At 28.5% G+C, this 21,834-nt stretch overlaps 4 protein-coding genes across 7 annotated transcripts in view; 3 read left to right on the forward strand and 1 right to left on the reverse strand.

The window, feature by feature from the left end:
- The window catches only part of LOC105151944 (Odorant receptor 13a), a 74,701-nt gene that overhangs the window by 44,501 nt on the left and 8,366 nt on the right, over positions 1-21,834 (reverse strand). The gene's annotated exons all lie outside the window — the stretch shown is intronic.
- LOC147907297 (odorant receptor 94b-like) lies at positions 4,150-17,955 on the forward strand. The gene is made up of 12 exons (XM_087413183.1): positions 4,150-4,587; positions 4,692-4,782; positions 4,886-5,025; positions 12,134-12,308; positions 12,572-12,691; positions 12,774-12,891; positions 13,282-13,546; positions 14,399-14,521; positions 14,639-14,729; positions 15,108-15,244; positions 15,432-15,564; positions 15,783-17,955. The coding sequence occupies exons 1-12, from the start codon at positions 4,361-4,363 to the stop codon at positions 15,831-15,833; spliced, it is 1,671 nt and encodes a 556-aa protein (XP_087269309.1). The 5' UTR covers positions 4,150-4,360; the 3' UTR covers positions 15,834-17,955.
- LOC147907298 (odorant receptor Or2-like) lies at positions 5,319-9,972 on the forward strand. Of its 3 annotated transcripts, XM_087413275.1 has the most exons (10): positions 5,320-6,126; positions 6,204-6,332; positions 6,564-6,683; positions 6,790-6,907; positions 7,196-7,466; positions 7,619-7,735; positions 7,823-7,913; positions 8,721-8,857; positions 8,987-9,119; positions 9,193-9,972. In XM_087413275.1, exons 2-10 carry the CDS (start codon positions 6,282-6,284, stop codon positions 9,241-9,243), a joined length of 1,089 nt encoding a protein of 362 aa, XP_087269401.1. In that variant the 5' UTR covers positions 5,320-6,126; positions 6,204-6,281; the 3' UTR covers positions 9,244-9,972. The 3 variants fall into 3 exon arrangements, with proteins under 3 accessions (XP_087269399.1, XP_087269400.1, XP_087269401.1); XM_087413273.1 differs by having other exon boundaries at positions 5,319-6,332; XM_087413274.1 differs by having other exon boundaries at positions 5,319-6,332; positions 7,208-7,466.
- LOC105151940 (inactive peptidyl-prolyl cis-trans isomerase FKBP6) lies at positions 18,072-20,789 on the forward strand. The gene is made up of 6 exons (XM_011065928.2): positions 18,072-18,218; positions 18,569-18,809; positions 18,938-19,398; positions 19,469-19,657; positions 19,744-19,855; positions 19,921-20,789. The coding sequence occupies exons 1-6, from the start codon at positions 18,175-18,177 to the stop codon at positions 20,206-20,208; spliced, it is 1,335 nt and encodes a 444-aa protein (XP_011064230.1). The 5' UTR covers positions 18,072-18,174; the 3' UTR covers positions 20,209-20,789.

Here is a 21,834-nt window from a genome sequence, read left to right on the forward strand (position 1 = left end):
AATTTTAACACAATTTGAATATATATTTGTGTGTCTAATTTTTTAATACATCTAAGAATTTGTCATAATTTTGCTTTATGATTGAATTTGTGCACCAATTACTGCGCCTTACTCTCATTTGCCTTGAAATTTTAATTTTTTTTTTATATGTAATTAAGTTTAATTATACGCATTCAACAATTGCGATTCAGCATGCTGCGTATATTATCGTTCAATTACTGGAATTTATTTATCATTATTTACTTATCATTATTCTATTTATTATTTTATTAATATAATTTGAGAATAATATACACATGAAAAAAAAATCATTTTTTACCACGTTCTGACATAATGATAGGTGGTTCTGGGGTGTCCTCTCGCATGTGTCAGGGACGCAATGCTTTTCAGGGAAAATTTTTAGCAGGTAGACGACCGGGTCGGTGTATCCTGCGCCTTGAGCGGATCACGACTCGATCGAGTCCTGCACACCCGGCGATACGGGCCATCGGGCGTCTTCCCCTTCGGGTATATATAGTAATATATTCTCTCCTTGAGGACCCAGTTAGGATGCCTGGGGGCCTTCCCGGAGAGGGACTTTGAAGGTTTTTTCTTCTTACGCAAAACAAAAAAACGATCATATTTTACCATATATAGTTAGATATACTACATACAGTTAGGTATACATTAGAAAAATGGAAATAAAAGAATTTGTCAGAAGTTTTTTAAAATTTGATATAATATTAAAAACTATCTCGTTTTCCTCCCTGTCGAGATTCATCCCTCTTTCCCTCTTTCATAGGAGCGCACGACTTTCCACGCAAAGTCAGGTTCATACTTTACAACATTATATAAAGCGAGATTCTATATGGATTAACAATTTTCGTTATAGCAGAAATTATACGTTATTTTTTTAATTTCTTTTGTTGATAACTTGTTAATGGCGACCACTGGCTAAAATCTGTTGGAGGTTAACAACATATCTCAAGGTCAAAGCCATCGGCAAAGTTTAACTTTTTCGCAATAATTACTAAAATTATTTTTAAAAAATTAAAATTATAAATTAGTTATATATGAGTTATATTATAAATGAGTTAAGTATTTCATGCAAAACATAACGTATAAAATTAATATGTTGTTAATATCATTACGAATTATTAATGCATAATAATGATAATGCATAATATAATTGTATGCAATAGCCATTCGTGTGTGAATAAATTGTTTCAGGTCATGCAGCATTCATGTCTTATATGTTTTCACTTTTACTAACTTCTGTGATCATTATGCTTGTACTGACGACATGGCTATTATATTCTACGAAATTCCTACATGTTATTACTTAGACGCTAACTCGTCAAGATGCAAATAATTATGATATAAAAACTGATTCATAATTAGCTTTATAAAATATCGTAAAGTGATGATAATGTTATATGTGATACATATATAAATATATCATTTACGAAGCTTTTCATTTATTTTATGTGCGTTATTGCACATTATACATAAAAATGATGATGCATTTATGCTGTTAACTATTCTTCGACTTAATTTCTTTGTTAAAAGTTAATTTTTCACTCAAAAAATGTACGATTATATATTCTTACATGTACATTAGATAAATATAAACTTCTGACTTATAAAAGTTATTTGTGACAGTGTTGACATACATTCGTTCTTGATGTTGCTATTTTCAGTTCATTTTTTTTCTACCATATATGATTTATATCAATTATTTTGTTAAATAATAATCATGTTATAATCAAGATATAATTTATTCTTAGATTATGATTATAAATGGATACCTTTATGCGCGTATAAAATAACATTTTTGCTACATATTTGTAAACCAAACTGGCTTGAAAGAACTGCCAAGAAATATTTCCAAGCCATTCTCCATTACCGATTTCTATGAACAAAAATATGATTCAAATAAATATGTGGCAGACACGATACTATTCATGATGTACGTTAAATTTACAATATTCCGATTTTGACCGAGTTCTTATTACAAAGTAAGACGACTATTAGATGCATCAACATAAAATCAATCATAAACATGTATCTTTCTAAGATAAGTGTTTGACCGTCTAAGTCTTTTATCATTCTAATGGAACAATCAGTCATGTCAATATCGGTAATTTCTCGTAACTCACTATATCTATTACGCTCTCTCTTTTTAAGAGAATTTTTTATTAGACTGAAAATTGTAAGAGGCTATACCAATGATGCAGTAGTCCAAACCGAGTGTTGAAGATGGCTACGTCGAATGATATCTTTCAGTCCCGGTTATATAGAATCAATCGTATGCTACTTTCGTTGCTAGGACAATGGCCCTTCCAAAAAAACAGACACAGGTGGATTATTTTTGTAATAATATCGCTTATTGATGTAACGCAAGCCATCGCCCAGGTACATTTCCTACATTGCAATTATAATTAATCATCTATCAATCCATTTCTGTTTTTGAGAAAATTTTTTTCTTCTTATAATGATATCAAAGATTAAAAAATGAGAAATATGTAAAAATATATAAATATTAGAAATTTAAAATTAAAAATGTATGAAATTATCAATAAAATTATAGGTGAATCGATTATATGTGTCTATATTTTGCGAAACTAATTTTTTATTTCAATCTCTTCATTAAATAAAGTATTAGATTCAAGGTACTCGCTTTAGTGACATGGCGATTTTGATGCAATTATCGAGTGTATACTACCGCTTATAATAGATTTCGTGTGCATCACTAAGCTGGTGAATTTAACATGCAATATAGAGAAAGTATGTAGAAGATCATAGTATCATCATTAAGTACGAGATTACATTTGTAAAAAAAAATGGAATTTTAAGTTGTAGATCAAAATACTTCTTATACATACACAAAGAGATTGGCGATCATGGACTATCAAAATTGAATTCGAAATTTTGCATAAATTTGCAGACAGTGGAAGGATCATTACTATCGCCTATGCCGGTAAGGAAATGAAATAACGACTATTATATTATATTATATTATATATTAAAACTCTCGATATTTTAAAAACCTCGATCATAAAAACAATTTTAGTTAATAATTACATTAACAACAATTAAAATTTTATGTTTGCATGATGTATGATAGCCACACAATAAGATACTTATTAAAAATTAGTATATACTCCAAAATAATTTATTTAATGAAAAAAGTAATTAAATCGTATTTATTTTTAAAAATATTTCCATATACTGAACAATATTTCCAAATACATAAATATGCAACTTCTTTTAAAGTATTGTCTGATTTTAGGTGGTATGTATGCTTTTGGCAGCCTTTTTCCGTTTCTCGCGATAATTTCCGAAAATAATCGGCAAAAACGTAACTTCTGAATATTCGCGGCTAGTGGGATTTCCATATTATGTGGAATACTACGTAGATCTCGAAAAATACTACTATCCTATACTGATTCATAATTACTTAACTACTGCAATTCGTTTTACTACCCTAGTTGCTACCGATACCTTCGTGACTATTCTCGTGCAACATTGTTGCGCACTGTTTTCAGGTATTTTAACTTATTGTTAATACACCCGATTATTATCCAGTCCTTTACTACATATAATGGATCTTTTGTGTCTTAGATTAATTTTCATTATTTTAACAATATAAAAAAATCTTTAAATGATTTTTACATATACCTTAATATCTTTAAAAAGCATTTATTTCTAAGGCTATATATTTAAAAAAATTATATATATAAAATATATATATATAAAAATATATATATATAAAGTATATATATATATATATATATATATAATATATATATAAAATATTATAATTAATTACTTGATGCTTGTAGTTAAAAAAAAACCGACAAAATTTGCAGGACACAACCCAACCATGTTTATAAAGGGTTAACGACTTGAATAATCGCCAATAAATTAATTTAACGAAGAGTTGGCAAGAATTGTAAAATATTAAATGGGATGAGTTGTAGCTTATTTGAAGTTGCTTGTACTAACACTGTAAAAGCTTGTATGTATGGATATTTGATTATGAGAAAATTGTATTGTTTTTTTGTTCTGACAAAATGGCGATGCTAATTTCGCAGACATAATAAAGCGGCATAATTGATTGATTATATTTTTTCTTATTCGGTCAACGAGAGTTTGAATCTCCAGTGTTAATTCTTTTATGTAACAATTACATTTTATAATGTAATTTATTTTTCTTACACTTTTTAAAATAAAAATACTAATAACTGCACTTTTTGTTACACGTAACAATAAATAACAAGATTTCTTGAAGTTTTAATTATTTATACCGTTGTCATCTAATTATGTGGATAAAAATTAACGTAAAAACATTTAAAAACTTTTTACAGTGCTAGAGTACATGCAACTTCCCCTTTCGAATGAGATATGGCTCATCCCATTTAGCATTTTACAATTTTTGCCATCTCATTGTAAAAAACTCGAATGTTTTATTTTGTTTCATAGATATCGATTAGAGTATATACGAAAGTCGATCGAGCAAGATAAAGAACTTGCTTTGCTCGAAGAAGATGATAAGTTTTACAAAAACTTCATATATTGTATACAAAAACACAAAGACGTTTTACGGTTAGTGTATACTTCTGCATAATTACAAGAAATAGGATTTTTTTTATTTATGTACTTTAAAGAAAGAGTTAATAAAACATAATTATCAAACTCTTTTAAACAAGATTCGCGAGGTGCTTGGATGCTATTTATAGAAAAGCTTTTTTCTTCGAAGTCGGTTTAATCATATTGGCGATGAATATGTCGGCTCTACAGGTGTGTGTTTGACACATCATGATAACATTAAACATTTTTAAAAATATCAATATATATTATAATAATGTGATAACATATATTGTACATTTTTTCAAATATTTAGGCAACTAGTAGGACCATCAATCCACATCTTGCAATCCGGCATGCCTCATACACTATCGCTCAATTATTGCATTTGTATATCGTGTGCTGGTTAGGGCAACAAGTAATCGATCATACCGATCACGTGTACACATCGACGTAAGTGGAAGCATATACTTAGTTACTAGCTAATAAACTTAATATACAACGTGCAAATATTCTGTACAAAATAAAATAGCTCTTCTAAATATTTTCTATTTGTGATACATAAAATGAGAAAGTTTTTGATATAAGTTACCGAGGTGAATGGTATGAATCATCGCTCAAATTCAAAAAGCTCTTGAATATGATAATGCTGAGAAGTACTTCACCTTGTACGTTGACTGTTGGAAAAATCATGATTCTTGCTTTTCCGAGTTTCAGCGCGGTAAAACATAATTTTCTTTGATCGTGTTCATAGACGGTTCTTATATTTAAGACAGTCTTAAATATAATCTTTTTTTAAGATGTCACAAGCCAATTATAAAGGCATATTAACATCTTAAAATAGAGTTTTGAATTAAGAACGGACTATGAATACCTTTATATGATGTTTTTTTTTTATTAATATTTTTAATGTATCTTTTTTCTTAGGTCGTGCGTCCATCCGCTTCGTATTTCACAGTTTTACGTACTGTAATTTAAAATTTTCGAAATTTTTCTTCTAAAAAATATAAAATTATTAATAATATAAAACAATATATAATAAATATAAAATTTATTATTAATTAACAGCAAATCATCTACATTTCTAAGAAACAATTAAATGCGAAAATATACTTATACTTGTACTTCATCTTTTTGATAAACCATCTTTGTTTTATTTATCTTTAATAAAACATAAGTATAAAAAATCCTCGACAATAGTAATATACAATACAATAGACCTTTAATAAGCTTATACTCCGTAAGACTGTTATTTTCTAATGCAGTCGATTTTGCAACTACTTTTTCTCATAGTCTGATATTAAATCCATTTACGAATAAAATTTTTATACCTGTTTTGTTGAATCCACTAAGAAAATATTTTATGATTGTTCCTCTTTTCTATAATTACGCAATTTCTATAAGATAATCTTGCGACTTTACACTGTGCAGTTTTGCTGTTTGCAGCAAAACACGTTAGCAAATATATTCACAATATATTTTAGATTTCACGATAATCCAACATTAAACAGAATTCTCAAACAGAATGGGAGACCGATACGATCTATATCTTGCTTGGTGACTGAATTTCGCTTCTATAATAATAACGATAGGAAGTAAAAGATAGAATGGGTGATATTGATAAGTTCTTTCAGAATTCGCATTATAACATCATTCGACTACTACTAAGCATCAGTGGTCTATGGCCTTTTCATACGCAAAGTAGGCGTTACATGATATATATCATTTTGATGTTGATATTTGGATCCGGATTTATATTCGAGGTGAGTTGAAAATAAAGTATTTTAAAAGAGTACTATATACATGTATTATTGCAATTTTTTATTGCGTTATCTTTCAAAAAATTTGAAAAATTAAATATCTTTACACCTTATTTATACTGTTTCATCAAATATAAAATTGACATAATTAAATTAAATATAAATATAAATTATAATCGAATTCAATTAAAATTATTTGTTATATGTGCGTAATAAAATCAACGAAAAATGTAGCTGGCGGGTATAATTGAGATCAGACACAATTTCTTCGAGGTGATCGATAATTTACCTTTATTATTTCTCGCTATATTGATCATAAGCAAAATATTATGTATGGTACATACATTGCCAAAGGTGCGTAAATAAAAATGTTTGTATAAAAATTAAAAAATAACAATAAGTTCGGCTAATAATAAAAAATTATATTTCATTCATATTTAAATCTTTTTACGAGAAATAGATAAAAATACTTCTACTAAAGATGCAAGAATACTGCCTTTCCCCAAAGTCGGACGAAGAAATTAAGATACAGAATTTGCATGCACAGCGTGGGCGAAAGTTAGGCTACGCTTATACGGGTGTGTGTGATTTTAATAGTATTATACGGTACAATAATATACTGCAACAAAATTAAATTTTAAGCATATTACATTTCTTAAGTCATTTTGAAAGATACTCAGCATATTATAGTATCTTTAAATATGAAGATATTTTAACTTTGAAAATTTACAAAATATCTAATAATTTATAAAATATCTAACAGGGAACATAATCAACGATCCTCGGAGAGTTGGTTGTATTCCCTGAAGTACTATAATCTTTTTGACAATAATATAGTAAATCACGAAAATTTGTGTGCAAATTAGGTTTTTTACTAGGCCATAATGTCCTTTATTTGTTTGCAACATTACTGTCGAGAGTTTTGCACGTGGAATCTGAGGAAGCTGATGAAACAAATAACGTACAAAGAGGACTACCTTTTCGCATTAATTCCATGATTGATTTGGACACGTATTACGTTCCAATTTTCATATATTGTAGTATATGCGAGTTTATGTACATGTTTTTACTAACTGTAATCGATGTTCTGTATTTAACAGTGGTTGAATATTGCTGTGGTTTGATCGCAGCTTTGAGGTGATCCTAATAAGTGATTTTGATTTAAGTATACAATTCTGTAATGATTCAAATACACAAATTCTGTAATATTTGAGTTCAACGCAAATAATTAGACAATTTATTTGTTGTGGTATTTTAAAAATTGTAGTTTCTAAAAATTTTGAGTTTAGATATCGATTGGAAACCGCTTTAGTTTTTGAAAACGAAAGATTGACAATAATGTTCACAAAAGATAAATCTTATGCGAATATTGTGTATAGTATTCGCAGACACACAGAAGCATTGCAGTGAGTAAACGTTAAGACGTTTTATATTTTATCTTTGTATAAGCAAGAATAATAAATGAAAAAATATATTTCTATATATTATATTAGATTTATTGCTATTGTGGAATCAATATATAGCTTACCTCTTTTTATACAAATTGCATTGACTGTACTTCTCTTAAGTCTCCTAGGATATCAGGTACACATAATAAAAATTCTCTTATAACTAATAACAGTTCTAGAATATGATTCCATCATCATAAACACACAAATTATTTAACAAAATAAATGAAAAAATATATTTCTATATTGAGTAAAATTAACTAATTTAATTTAAAAAATTAAACATCACTAAAAGAATTTCTAATAAATAAAAAACTTAAAGAGAGCGATAAAATGGAAGCGAAATAAAAAGTGCACAAAAGTAAAAATATTGCTAGACAATCAATTTAATTAAAGAATTTAATTAATAATCTCAAACACTAACATTACTTTAAATTTAAGCGATGCTTAAAACTATTTTTATCTCTCCCTTTCTCTCGATTTTAAAAAGAAAAAGTGAGAATTTTAAGCTTAAAATAATGGTACATTTTACTTATTCAAACCATCCTTACTGACTTAAACAATAAATAATAAAAAACATTTTAATTAAATCTTACAATCAATACAAAGTACATAAACAAGATGCAATCCAAATGCGAAGTGAGACACTGACGTACATATACGCTTTGATTATTTTCTTGGTCAGGATATTTCGCATCAAATTGAAATAAATTAATTTTTTATTATGTATTGTCTGCGTCACTGAGGGTGAGTTGAATAGCCGAAACAGTTTATATATGTATAATTAAATTTTTTAATTAAATTAACGTTGTCTAACGATGTTTTTATTTTTACGCGCTGTACTTTTTACCGCACTTACTTCCATAGTCATCTCTTTGAGAGTATTTTTATGTTTTAATTTAACTAAATTAACTATACTTACTTACGTACGTTTGATTAACAGATAATAAACAACATGGAAAATATTGGCGGGGGTATAAATAATTATGTTTATTTAAATGGACTTTTGCTTAATGTATTGTTCGAAAATTGGCAGGGTCAGAAAATTGTAGATTCCAGTGAGAAAGTGTTTAAATCAGCGTACGTTTTGTACAATAATAAAGTAACACATTATAAATGTGTCATATTAATTGATAAAAAAATGTTATGAGATAGCAAGCAGATAAATACCTAATATAATTTCTAATAGATTTCTTGCAAAATTTACAGATATAATACAAAGTGGTACAATATGCCAGTAACGGCAAGAAAACTTCTTATAATGATAATGATGAGAAGTGAAAAACCATCAGCACTCAAAGTGGGCAAAATTATTGTATTGTCATATGTAACTTTTAATGCGGTAAGTGTAATAATTTTATAGCATGTATACGTTCAATGATTCTATAAAAACAAAATTTTTAATTTTGTTTAAGGTGTTACGTTTGTCATCATCATATTTTATGTTATTACGGTCTCTGGAATAACAGTTTTAAACGTAATTAATGATATTTACATTTACGTATTATTATTCATTAAATTCTATCTCTATTAATAGACAAAAATGAGAATGTTTAAGAACGTACATTTGTAAAACTAGTGTTTCTTTCCTTTCATAATGTTTTTCATAGAAAATTAAGAGGGCATATATACTTAGACAGAACAAGGCCTAATTTTACGAATTTTTTGTGGAAAAACGGATAGAGAGAGAGAAGTCGTGTTTACTTCATTGTAAAGATCATATCTATTTACTATTAAAATTTTATTTTATTAAAAATAATATAAAATGGAGTCACTATTCAAATTTTCATATACGTTATGTTTTATAAAACAGAGTTTACGATAACCATTACTGCTCGCATAAAATTCATTTAAAAGCAAAGTGACACAAGTTTTATAAAATTAAAACATCCTGTGCTTGACGCAGACGTATGACATCGCTACTGATTAATATACTTTAATTAAAATAAATATTAAATAAAAAGAAACTTAAACAAATTTCTTTTTATTAATATTTACTTTATCAATTTATTATTCTATTAATATAACTTGAGAATAATACACATGACAAAAAATCATTAGATAGTATTTATATGTAATTAAAAAATTCGAATTTTAACACAATTTGAATATATATTTGTATGTGTAATTTTTTAATACATCTAAGAATTTGTCATAATTTTGCTTTATGACAAAATTATTGAATTTGCGCATCAATTACTGCGCCTTACTCTCATTTGCCTTGAAATTTTATTAGGTGTTGGAATTAATTCGTAGCGTTTTACAAGTGATGGGAAGTACTTTCATTAATGTATTTTTTAATGCTCATGTGAAATAAATAACATTCTTTCATTAAAAAACGCTACGAATTAATTCCAACACCTAATAATTTTTTTTTTATATGTAATTAAGTTTAATTATATGCATTCAACAATTGCGATTCAGCATGCTTGATATTTACTTATCATTATTCTATTTATTATTTTATTAATATAATTTGAGAATAATATACACATGAAAAAAAATCATTTTTTACCACGTTCTGACATAATGATAGGTGGTTCTGGGGTGTCCTCTCGCATGTGTCAGGGACGCAATGCTTTTCAGGGAGAATTTTTAGCAGGTAGACGACCGGGTCGGTGTATCCTGCGCCTTGCGCGGATCACGACTCGGTCGAGTCCTGCACACCCGGCGATACGGGCCATCGGGCGTCTTCCCCTTCGGGTGTATAATATATTCTCTCCTTGAGAACCTAGTTAGAATGCCTGGGGGTCTTCCCGGAGAGGGACTTTGAAGATTTTTTCTTCTTACGCAAAACAAAAAAACGATCATATTTTACCATATATAGTTAGATATACTACATATAGTTAGGTATACATTAGAAAAATGGAAATAAAAGAATTTGTCAGAAGTTTTTTAAAATTTGATAATATTAAATATATATATATAATATTAAAAACTATCTCGTTTTCCTCCCTCGAGATTCATCCCTCTTTCCCTCTTTCATAGGAGCGCACGACTTTCCACGCAAAGTCAGGTTCACATTTTATAATATAAAGCGAGAATCTATATGGATTAACAATTTTCGTTATAGCAGAAATTATACGTTATTTTTTTAACTTCTTTTGTTAATAACTTTTTAATGAATGGCGACCACTGCTAGAATCTGTTGGAGGTTAACAACATATCTCAAAGTCAAAGCCATCGACAAAGTTTAACTTTTTCGCAATAATTACTAAAATTATTTTTAAAAAATTAAATCCATTATAAATGAGTTAAGTATTTCATGCAAAACATAACGTATAAAATTAATATGTTGTTAATATTATTATATTACGAATTATTAATGCATAATAATGATGATATATAATATAATTGTATGCAATAGCCATTCGTGTGTGAATAAATTGTTTTCAGGTCATGCAGCGTCCATGTCTTATATATTTTCACTTTTACTAACTTCTGTGCAATGATCACTATATTTGTACTGACGACATGGCTATTATATTCTACGAAACTCTTACATGTTATTACTTTGACTAACTCGTCAAGATGCAGATTTATGATAAAAAGACTAATTCATAATTAGCTTTATAAAATATCGTAAATTGATAATAATGTTATATGTGATACATATATAAATATATCATTTACGAAGCTTTTCATTCATTTTATGTGCGTTATTGCACATTATACATAAAAATGATGATATATTTATGATATGAACTATTCTTCGACTTAATTTTTTCATATAAACTTCTGAATTATAAAAGTTACTTGTGACAGTGTTGACATACATTCGTTCTTGATATTTTCAGTTCATTTTTTTTCTACTATATAGTATATGATTTATATCAATTATTTTGTTAAATAATAATCATGTTATAATCAAGACACAATTTATTCTTAAATTATGATTATAAATGGATACCTTTATGCGCGTATAAAATAACATTTTTGCTACATATTTGTAAACCAAACTGTTTTGAAAGAACTGCCAAGAAATATTTCCAAGCCATTCTCCATTACCGACTTCTATGAACAAAAATATGATTCAAAGAAATATGTGGCAGACACGATACTATTCATGTACGTTAAATTTACAATATTCCGATATTGACCGAGTTCTTGTTACAAGGTATAAGACGACTATAAAATGCACCAGTATAAAATCAATCATAAACATGGATCTTTCTAGGATAAGTGTTTGATCGTCTAAGCCTTTCATCATTTTAGTGGAACAATCAGTCATATAAATATCGACAATTTCTCGTAATTCACTACACCTATTATGTTTGCTCTCTCTCTCTTTCTTTTTCTTTCTAAGAGAATTTTTTATTAGAATGAAAATTGTAAGAGGCAATATCGATGATGCAGTAGTCCAAAAGGATTGGAGATGGATACATCGAACGATATCTTTCAGTCCCGATTATATAGAATCAATCGTATGCTACTTTCGTTGCTAGGACAATGGCCTTTCCAAAAAAACAGACACAGGCGGATTATTTTTTTAATAGTATCGCTTATTGGTGTAACGCAAGCCATCGCCCAGGTACATTTTCTGCATTGCGATTCTTATAATTAATCAGCTACCAACCCATCTCTGTTCTTGAGAAGATTTTTTTTTCTTCATATAATGATACCAAAGATTAAAACTTTAAAATAAGAAATATGAAAAGATATATAAATATTAGAAATTTAAAGTTAAAAATGTTTAAAATTAATAAAATTATAGATAAATCGATTGTATGTCTTTATATTTTGCAAAACATTTTTTTATTTCAATCTCTTCATCAAACAAGTATTGGATTCAAGGTACTCGCTTTAGTGACGTTACATGGCGATTTTGATGCAATTATCGAGTGTATACCACCGCTCGTTGTAGACTTCGCATGCATCATTAAGCTGGTGAATTTAACGTGCAATACAAAGAAGGTATGTAGAAGATCATGGTTAAGTACCATGGTTAAGTAAGAAATCACATTTGTAAAAAAAAACATGGAATTTTAAGTCGTAGATCAAAATACTTCTTATACATATACAAAGGGATTGGCGATCATGGACTATCAAAAGTGAATTCGAAATTTTGCATAGATTTGCGGAGAATGGAAGAAGCATTACTATCGCCTATGCCGGTAAGAAAGTGAAATAACGATTACTATATTATATTATATTATATATTAAAACTGATCAATCATAAAACCTACTAGGTTTTAATTAGGTAATAATTACATTAGGTAATAATTACATTAATAACAATTAATTTTATGTTTGCATGATGACAACTACACAGTAAGCTATTTATTAAAAATTAGTATATATTAAAAAATAATTTGTTTAATAAAAAAAATAATTAAATTTTTTTATATAAATATTTTATTTATTTATTTTTATATAAATATCCGAGTACTCAACAATATTTAAAGTACACAAATATAACTTCTTTTAAAGTACTCAGTGAGAAATAACAATGGAATCGATGTCGACTCCATTGTTATTTCTTACTGGGTATTGTCTGATTCTAGGTGGTATGTATGCGTTTGGCAGCCTTTTTCCGTTTCTCGCGATAATCCCGAAAATAATCGACAAAAATATAACTTCCGAATATTCGACGCGGCCAGTGGGATTTCCATATCATGTGGAATACTACGTAGATCTTGAAAAGTACTACTATCCCATACTGATTCATAATTACTTAGCTACTGCCATTCGTCTTACTATCCTAGTCGCGACCGATACCTTCGTGACTATTCTAGTGCAACATTGTTGCGTACTGTTTTCAGTCGTCAGGTATTTAACTTATTGTTAATACACACGATAATTTTCCAGTCCTTTACTACTCACGATGGGTCTTTCGTGTCTCAAGTTAATTTTCATTTTTACAATATACAAAAATCATTAAGTGATTTTTACATTTATATTTTAATATCATTAAAAAGTATATATTAATATGGTTATGTATTTTAAAAAATTATATATAAAATATTCCAACTAATTACTTGATGCTCCTAGTTAAAAAAATGTGCAGGACACAAATAACTCAATCGTATGTATAAAGAGTTAACGATTTAAATGATCGCTTCAATAAATTAATTTAACAAAGAAATAGCAAAAATTGTAAAATGCTAAATGGAATGAGCCACAGCTTATTTAAAATTGCCTAACACTGTAAAAGCGGTTTGTAGGTATAGGTATTTAATTATGAGATAATAATAATTAAAATTTGGCATTCTCTCTGTATGTTGATAATTGAACGGATTAAGGTGCATAATTATACTTTTTCTTATCTGATCAACGAGAGTTCGAATTCTCGCAATATTCATTTTTTTAATATAATAATTATATTTTATAATGTAATTTATTTTTCTTACATTTCTTTTAAGTAAAAATACTAATAACTTTTGCACTTTTTGTTATATATAAATAATAAATAATAAGATTTCTAGAAGTTTTCATTATTTATTACACAAAAATTTGAATGTTGGCCAATTTTGTAAATAAAAATCAACGTAAAAACATTAAAAATTCTTTTACAGAGTTAGTACATACAACCTCCGCTGAGATACGGCTCATTCCATTTAGCATTTTACAATTCTTGCCATCTCATTGTAAAAAATTCGAATGTTTTGTTTCGATTCACAGATATCGATTAGAGTACATACGAAAGTCCATCGAACAAGATAAGGAACTCGCTTTGCTTGAGGAAGATGATAAGTTTTATAAAAATTTCACATATTGTATACAAAAACATAAAGATGTCTTACGGTTAGTGTATACCTCTGCATAATTGCAAGAAATATAAGACTTTTTTTATTTATGCACTTTAAGGAAAGAGTGTACTTTAATAAGACATAATTATCAAAAACTCTTTCATTAAACAAGATTCGCGAGGTACTTGGATGCTATTTACACAAAAGCTTTTTTCTTCGAAGTCGGTTTAATCATATTGGCGATGAGTATGTCGGCTCTACAGGTTTGTGTTTGACATATCGTAATAACATTAAATACAATATTTTAAATAATATTGTTGCGCCCGTGCGGCAGATTCGCGAGATTGCTCTCGTGGACGCGTACACGCACTCCGAAGCGCCAAAATAAAGAATACGATTGTAAAAAAGGAACAAGAAACGTTAATTAATATGAGGAATACGCAGAACATAGTGAATAAAAAATGATAGAGCAGTTGGAGAGACACGTTGACGGGTCACATCCAAATCTGAAGATCTTGTTTGAATGGCTAATCGTTTCGCTCATTTCTATACACCACGGATGTCGAAAAGGCACGGGCATAACAATATATACTATAATAATGTAATAACATATCATAGTACACGATTTTGTGAACATTTAGGCAACTAGTGGAACCCTCAACCCACCTCTTGTAATCCGGCATGCCTCGTACATTACCGCTCAATTACTGCATTTATATATTGTCTGCTGGTTAGGGCAGCAAATAATCGATCATAGTGATCGCGTGTACACATCAACGTAAGTGATAGCATGTATCTAGCTACTAAGCAGTAACTTGTATAAAACGTTTGCACGATACATATTAAGTTTATTAGCCAATACACTTATTACATATCGTGTAAATTGTCTGTACAAAACAAAATAGCTCCTCTAAATATTTTCTATTTGTGATATATATGTATAATGAGAAAATTTTTTATATAAGTTACCGAGGTGAATGGTATGAATCATCGCCCAAATCCAGAAAGCTTTTGAATATGATAATGCTGAGAAGTACTTCACCTTGTACATTGACTGTTGGAAAAATCATGATACTTTCTTTTCCGAGTTTCAGCGCGGTAAAACTTGACATAATTTTCTTTGACCATATTCATAGACGGTTCTTATATTTAAGACAGTCTTAAGTATAATCTTTTTGAGATGTCACAAGCCAATTATAGAGGCGTATTAACATCTTAAGACTTAAGATATGGTTTTGAATTAATAACGGACTATGAATACTTTTATATGTGCTTCTTTTTTATTAATAGTTTTGATATTGCTTCTTTTTTTGTAGGTCGTACGTGCATCCGTTTCATATTTCACAGTTTTACGAACTGTAATCTAGAAATTTCGAAATTTCTCTTCTAAAAAATATAAATTTATTATTAATACAATAACTATATATAATGCTTTATTATTAATTAATAATAAATCATCTATATTTCTGAGAAAATAATTAAATACGAAAATATACTTATATTTGTACTTTTTTATCTTTTTGATAAACCAGGTCCATTTTATTTATCTTTAATTAAATATAAGTATAGAAAAATCTCCCATAGTAATATACAATACAATAGACCTTTAATAAGCTTATGTGTATAACTCTGTAAGACTGTTATCTTCTAATACAGCCGATTTTGAAGCGCCTACTTCTTCTCGTAATAGTCTGGTATTAAATCAATTTACGAATAAAATTTTTATTCCTCTTTTGTCTATGTTGAATCCACTGAGAAAATATCTTCAGTATGATTGTTTCTTCTTCTCTATAATTACGCGATTTCTATAAGTCTTGCGTCTTTACACTGTGCAGTTTTGCTTTTTGCAGCAAAATACGTTAGCAAATATCATTCATCTCACCCAATTCAGAAATTTTTTGACTAAAGACAACATTGTCCAACTTCAAGTTGTCAATGTTCCTTCTTTCGCTGATTTGACAAATGAAATTTTTTTTTAAGATCGCATAAGGAGTTTCACTTTTGTTAACATGTACGAACATCTTTTGAACACTAATAAAATATTTTTTTATAATTGTGCTCTCAAAGGGGACTATGATAAAAGATAATGACTCTTACATAGGACACTGCAAACATTACAGGAAATGTGACGTATATTGTCAGTCATGCAATTTTATTTCGTTTTGTGTAAAAATTAATTTAGGAATTCGATGTTATTAAACATTATATTATATTAAAATATAAAAAAAGAAGTATTAAAGACGACTAAAAGATATCCAAAGAAGTCCTTTATTTATTATATGGATAAGATTATAAAATGATTAGCAATGCGACATCTATTGTCTTTTAATCATCTTTTCGTCGACTATATTTTTTCATTAAAAAATATCTTTATAATAATTTAGTCATCTTTTAGTTATCTTTTAGACGACTTTGTGCTCTCTCTGGGTTGATTATTCATCCATTTTATTCATCCATTTCTTATGGCTTAAAGTTTAAAAACTTATAGTAGATCTGAACTGCTTTCCGTTTCATGTACATGATGTTTCATTTATCTTGTTATTCACCGAATATTAAATAAGGATAAATAATGCATCACGCACATCATGCATGAAGCGGAATGCAACTCTGGGCTTACGAAGCAACGCAATTTCGAACGTTGTATTGTATTTCCGATACTATGCAAGGACGGGGTGCCTCAGAAACTTCACTCCCCGTCCTCGACAAAATACTTTTAAAGTTAAAAACTGATAATATGTATTAATTTTACGATTTATTAATTTAGACGTATTTATGTATTTAGAACTCAGTAATATCCGATTTTTCTTTCAAATTGTGATTTCAGTGTCTCGTCAAAGTTTGATTATCAACAGAGATGATAACTGCAGAGAAAAAATTATAATTTTTCTGCAATATATAGGATATTATAGCTTTACAAATATATTTATTTATGTAATAAAAAAATCATGAATTTGATAATGTACGAGCCAAATATTTATCTTAATAATAGCAAATTTATATCAATTGTCGATAATGTCAGCGTTCTTCAATTATCTCCGGGCCCTTGAGGCCCTTTTTATACCTCCGAAAACTTGCCTAGGATTGACATTCTTTCATAGTTCTCGTCTGTGCCTGCCCCCAATTGGGTCTGTTCTTTTTGGCTGAACTTTTGCACCAGTTCATCTTTCTTCTTTTTCTTTCCAGGAAGAAAGAAGAGGAAGAAAGATGAACTAGTGCAAAAGTTTAGCCAAAAAGAACAGACCTATTATTTTATCTTGTCTAATATTCAGTGAACAAGGACAAAGTGATATACCCTGAATTTCTGAATGCATTCTCACGTTTTGGGTGCTGTAAACGCGTTTTTTAACTGATCAGTTTGTAAAATTCTTTCTTCTAATTAGTCCATCAAATGCTTCAAAGCAGAGAGATTTTGATTACAGCCTTTGTCGGGTGTGTTCTTCGTCTTGAATCGAATTTCTGAACCGTTAAACCGTGCATATGCAACACGTGGTATCGTACAGTATATATTATATATATATGAAAAGAAAGAAGAAACGTACTTATAGAGATACAAGTATTGTAACTGTTGTAAGAGAAGATTCTTAGCCCACGTGTTTCAGAAAAAGAAGATAGAACGGAGTACATAGAGTACGTAGAAGTTAAAAAGACAAATTGATTGATTGAATTAATTGACAAGAAATTTTTCGACGGAATTTTTCAACTTGAAAAATGGCAAGAAGCATAAATCCTATGGTGGACGGTTTTAAGATTGGGTATATAAAAATTATATTAATAATTAAATTAGCATGCGTATCTTATTCAAGTCAATTCTGAGCAGAATCGCAAGACTCGTAATGTGTTCTCGTAAAAACTTGTAAGAACTTCTGACTAATATCCTAATTTTATGCGTATGTATCGTAAGACATACGATTATTCGTAAATATTTACAATTTCTTGTAAATTTTATGGCTAATAAGAAGCTGTCTGTAAAAATATTGTACAAAGATATAAGCAAAAATTCTTACAAATTCTTAAAAATTCTTACAAGAATATTGTTACGAGTGTTACGATTTTGCTTAGAATTTAGGCATTAGGCTCTTACATATTTATTATATTATTCCAGGGATTTGATGAATGATAATGGAATTATGTTTGAAATTGAAGATGATATTATTAAAAATGAGGAGGATGAAGAATTTTCGTATTCTTCACATGTACAATTTAGCAATGAAGAAATGTTAAATATGTTAAACATGAATGATTTCGAAGATGAAGACGAGGATGTGAAAGAAACTGCATCACTCTATGGCATAAGCTTTTCAAAACTGAAGACAAAGATGACAAGCTTAACTACAAATGGAAAAGTTAATCATATTTTATATTGTTTTATATCTTTTTTATAGAGATAATATTATCTTTAATTTTATCGATAAGTTTGTTATTAAAATGAAATCATGTTATTTTAACAAGCTTAATATGAAATTGTTATTAGGTCATGAAATATGTTAAACAGAAAGGTGTTGGAAAAATTATACCACCCAATGCTCAAGCGATTGTCCATTATGTTGGATATTTTGAATACAGAGATGAACCTTTTGATTCTGCGTACTGTGTTGGGAAACCAAGATCATTACGTTTAGGCCAGAATTGTATTATATCGGGTTTAGAAATTGGTATACGTTCTATGCAAAAGCACGAAATAGCAGTATTTTTGATACATCCTGATTATGCTTACAAGGCTATTGGTTGTCCACCACGTATTCCACCTAACGAGGAAGTGGTCTTTGTCGTTACTTTAGTTGATTATATTGATGATGGCTATGCACGAACATATCAAGATCTTACCGAAGAGGAGAAACAATTATTTAAATATGTGTTACAGCCTGTGAAACATATGTTTATGACTGCTAGAGACTATTTTACAAAATTTAACTACAAACAAGCGATACGAGAGTAAGTAACTGATGTTATGAAATTTTTATGAATATGCAGTCATATCTCTTAAATATATATTTTTTTGAAGATATACAAAAATTATTAATCGTTTGGAATCAGTCAAGTTAAAAGATGATTTAGAAGAAGAAGAAATGAATCAATTACTCTCACAAGCTTACATCAATCTTGGAATTTGTCATAATAAGGAAAACATGCCTACTAAAGCTTGCTCAGCTTTAAGGAAAGTTCCAAAACCAACAGCTAAAAGCCATTATCAGTATGTACTTTTTTTACTGATTTAATTGCTTAGGTATAAATATATTAAATCAGTATTGTAATAAATTTTTTTTTCTTGTATTCTAGGCATGGAAAAGCTTTGCTGAGTATTGGAGTATATAATGAAGCAATGAAGGAGTTCCAGAAAGCTCATGTGTTAGAACCGCACGATGACTTTATTAGAAAAGCAATTCGGACAGTAAGTTGAAAATTTTTTACAAAATTTTGTTGTAACAGTATATCCTTTTTATTTTATTTTTTTAGACAAATGTGAAACAACGTGAGTATCTGGAAATAGAGAAACGCTTGTGGAAAAATTGCTTCAGATCCAAGGATGAACAAATGAAAGTAACTGAATTTCGAAAAGCCGCCCGTGATTTGTGTGAAAGACTTATCAACAGTAACGATGCAGTAAGGCAAAATCTCTCAGAGGGTTTTACTAAAGAAGAATGTGATATTATACGCGAGGAAGCTGCTACATTAGGATTAAATGTTGTTATATCTAACAGATATGATAAAGAAACTATATTCCTTCAAAAGAACAAATCATAAATTACATTACTGTTGTTTAAAGTATTTTTCCGAGGAATTCTACAGAATAAACTATAATATTAACAATCCAGTGAGAAATGACAATGAATTCGACGTCAATTCGATGATTTCGACATCGAATCGACATCTATGTCGATTCCATTGTCATTTCTCACTCGGAAGGCTCCTACGAATTCAATAATATTGATTTATCTGGCTTCGAGCCGCGCTAGATACTATTTGCGAATGTTTTCAATAATTTAATAATTTATTAATAACTATAAATAACTACAAACGTTTCGACCAAGTTTAAAAGGTCGAAACGTTTGTAGTTATTTATATTAATAAATTATTAAATTATTAAAAAAGTTTTAATAAATTCTAATCAATACTTAATAATTTTATATTCGCAGTCCTTCTTACATTAAAATCAATTCTAGGAAATCATATATCTACAAATATATAAGTAACAATATCCTTATTTTTATATCTTGTCAAATGATCTCTTGAAATTTATTCGAATTATCCAAGGTTGTATGGTTCCTCAATCATTGTATTAAATTGAAACATTAAACTTGCTGATTATCTCTATGAATATAAAACATGTTGATTAATATTAAATTTTTTATATTATATATAATAAATGAATTAATTCAATTCTTGATCAATCTTAACAAATTATCATTATATTGTCAATTACAATAGATTGTCTTTTGTCATCGGCGCGATATATTATAATAGCTTGTCTCTTGTCATTGGTTGCAATAACAATAAGAAATTAATTATTAATTATTTTGAATATGCGTGTCATTGAAAGGAGAAACATGAATTTTTCGTTCGTCTCAAAAGTTTCTCTCTTCAGGGAGCGCGGAGAGGTATATTCGTAGGTTGTACCCCAATTAATTTTTTAGCACGATTGTAACCGGAGAAATATCTTAAAATTACAGAACTAAAGATTCTTCAGTACACAGGATGTCTAGAATTTAAATGTCAAAACTTCAGAAGCGTGGAGGAAATGATAAATTAAGAAAAAAAAGTCCTGTAAAAAAGATATGCTCGTTTTTGCTTTGTTATATTATATATTAGGTGTTGGAATTAATTCGTAGCGTTTTTTAATGAAAGAATGTTATTTATTTCACATGAGCATTAAAAAATACATTAATGAAAGTACTTCCCATCACTTGTAAAACGCTACGAATTAATTCCAACACCTAATATATATATATATATATATATATGTGTTTTAACATTTAAATTTTATTTCTATTAATATATATATATATATATATGTAGAGAAAAATTGTATGAATTATGCTCGAATTCAAGTCTAGAGCGTAACAACGTTGAATAGCATTTCATTTTATACGTTGACTACGCAAAATCATAATTAAAGACCAAAATATCAATACCTGCATTTTTTATACTTTGTGAAAAATTCCTCCATATTCTTAATAAAAATATAGAAAACTTTTAAAAACAGCAATATGCAATAGACTTTTGATAAGCAACTACTTCACAAGTCTATGATTTCTTAATATAATCATTTTAATTTTAATTAGAAGCAACTGTATCTCTATATAACAGTCTCGATCGACTCTATTTGAAAATAAAATTTTTATATCCCTTATAACTGCGTCGTATCTACAA

Source organism: Acromyrmex echinatior, chromosome 14, assembly GCF_024713525.1.
Source record: "Acromyrmex echinatior isolate Ae372 chromosome 14, ASM2471352v2, whole genome shotgun sequence".
Classification (NCBI taxonomy): Eukaryota; Metazoa; Arthropoda; class Insecta; order Hymenoptera; family Formicidae; genus Acromyrmex; species Acromyrmex echinatior.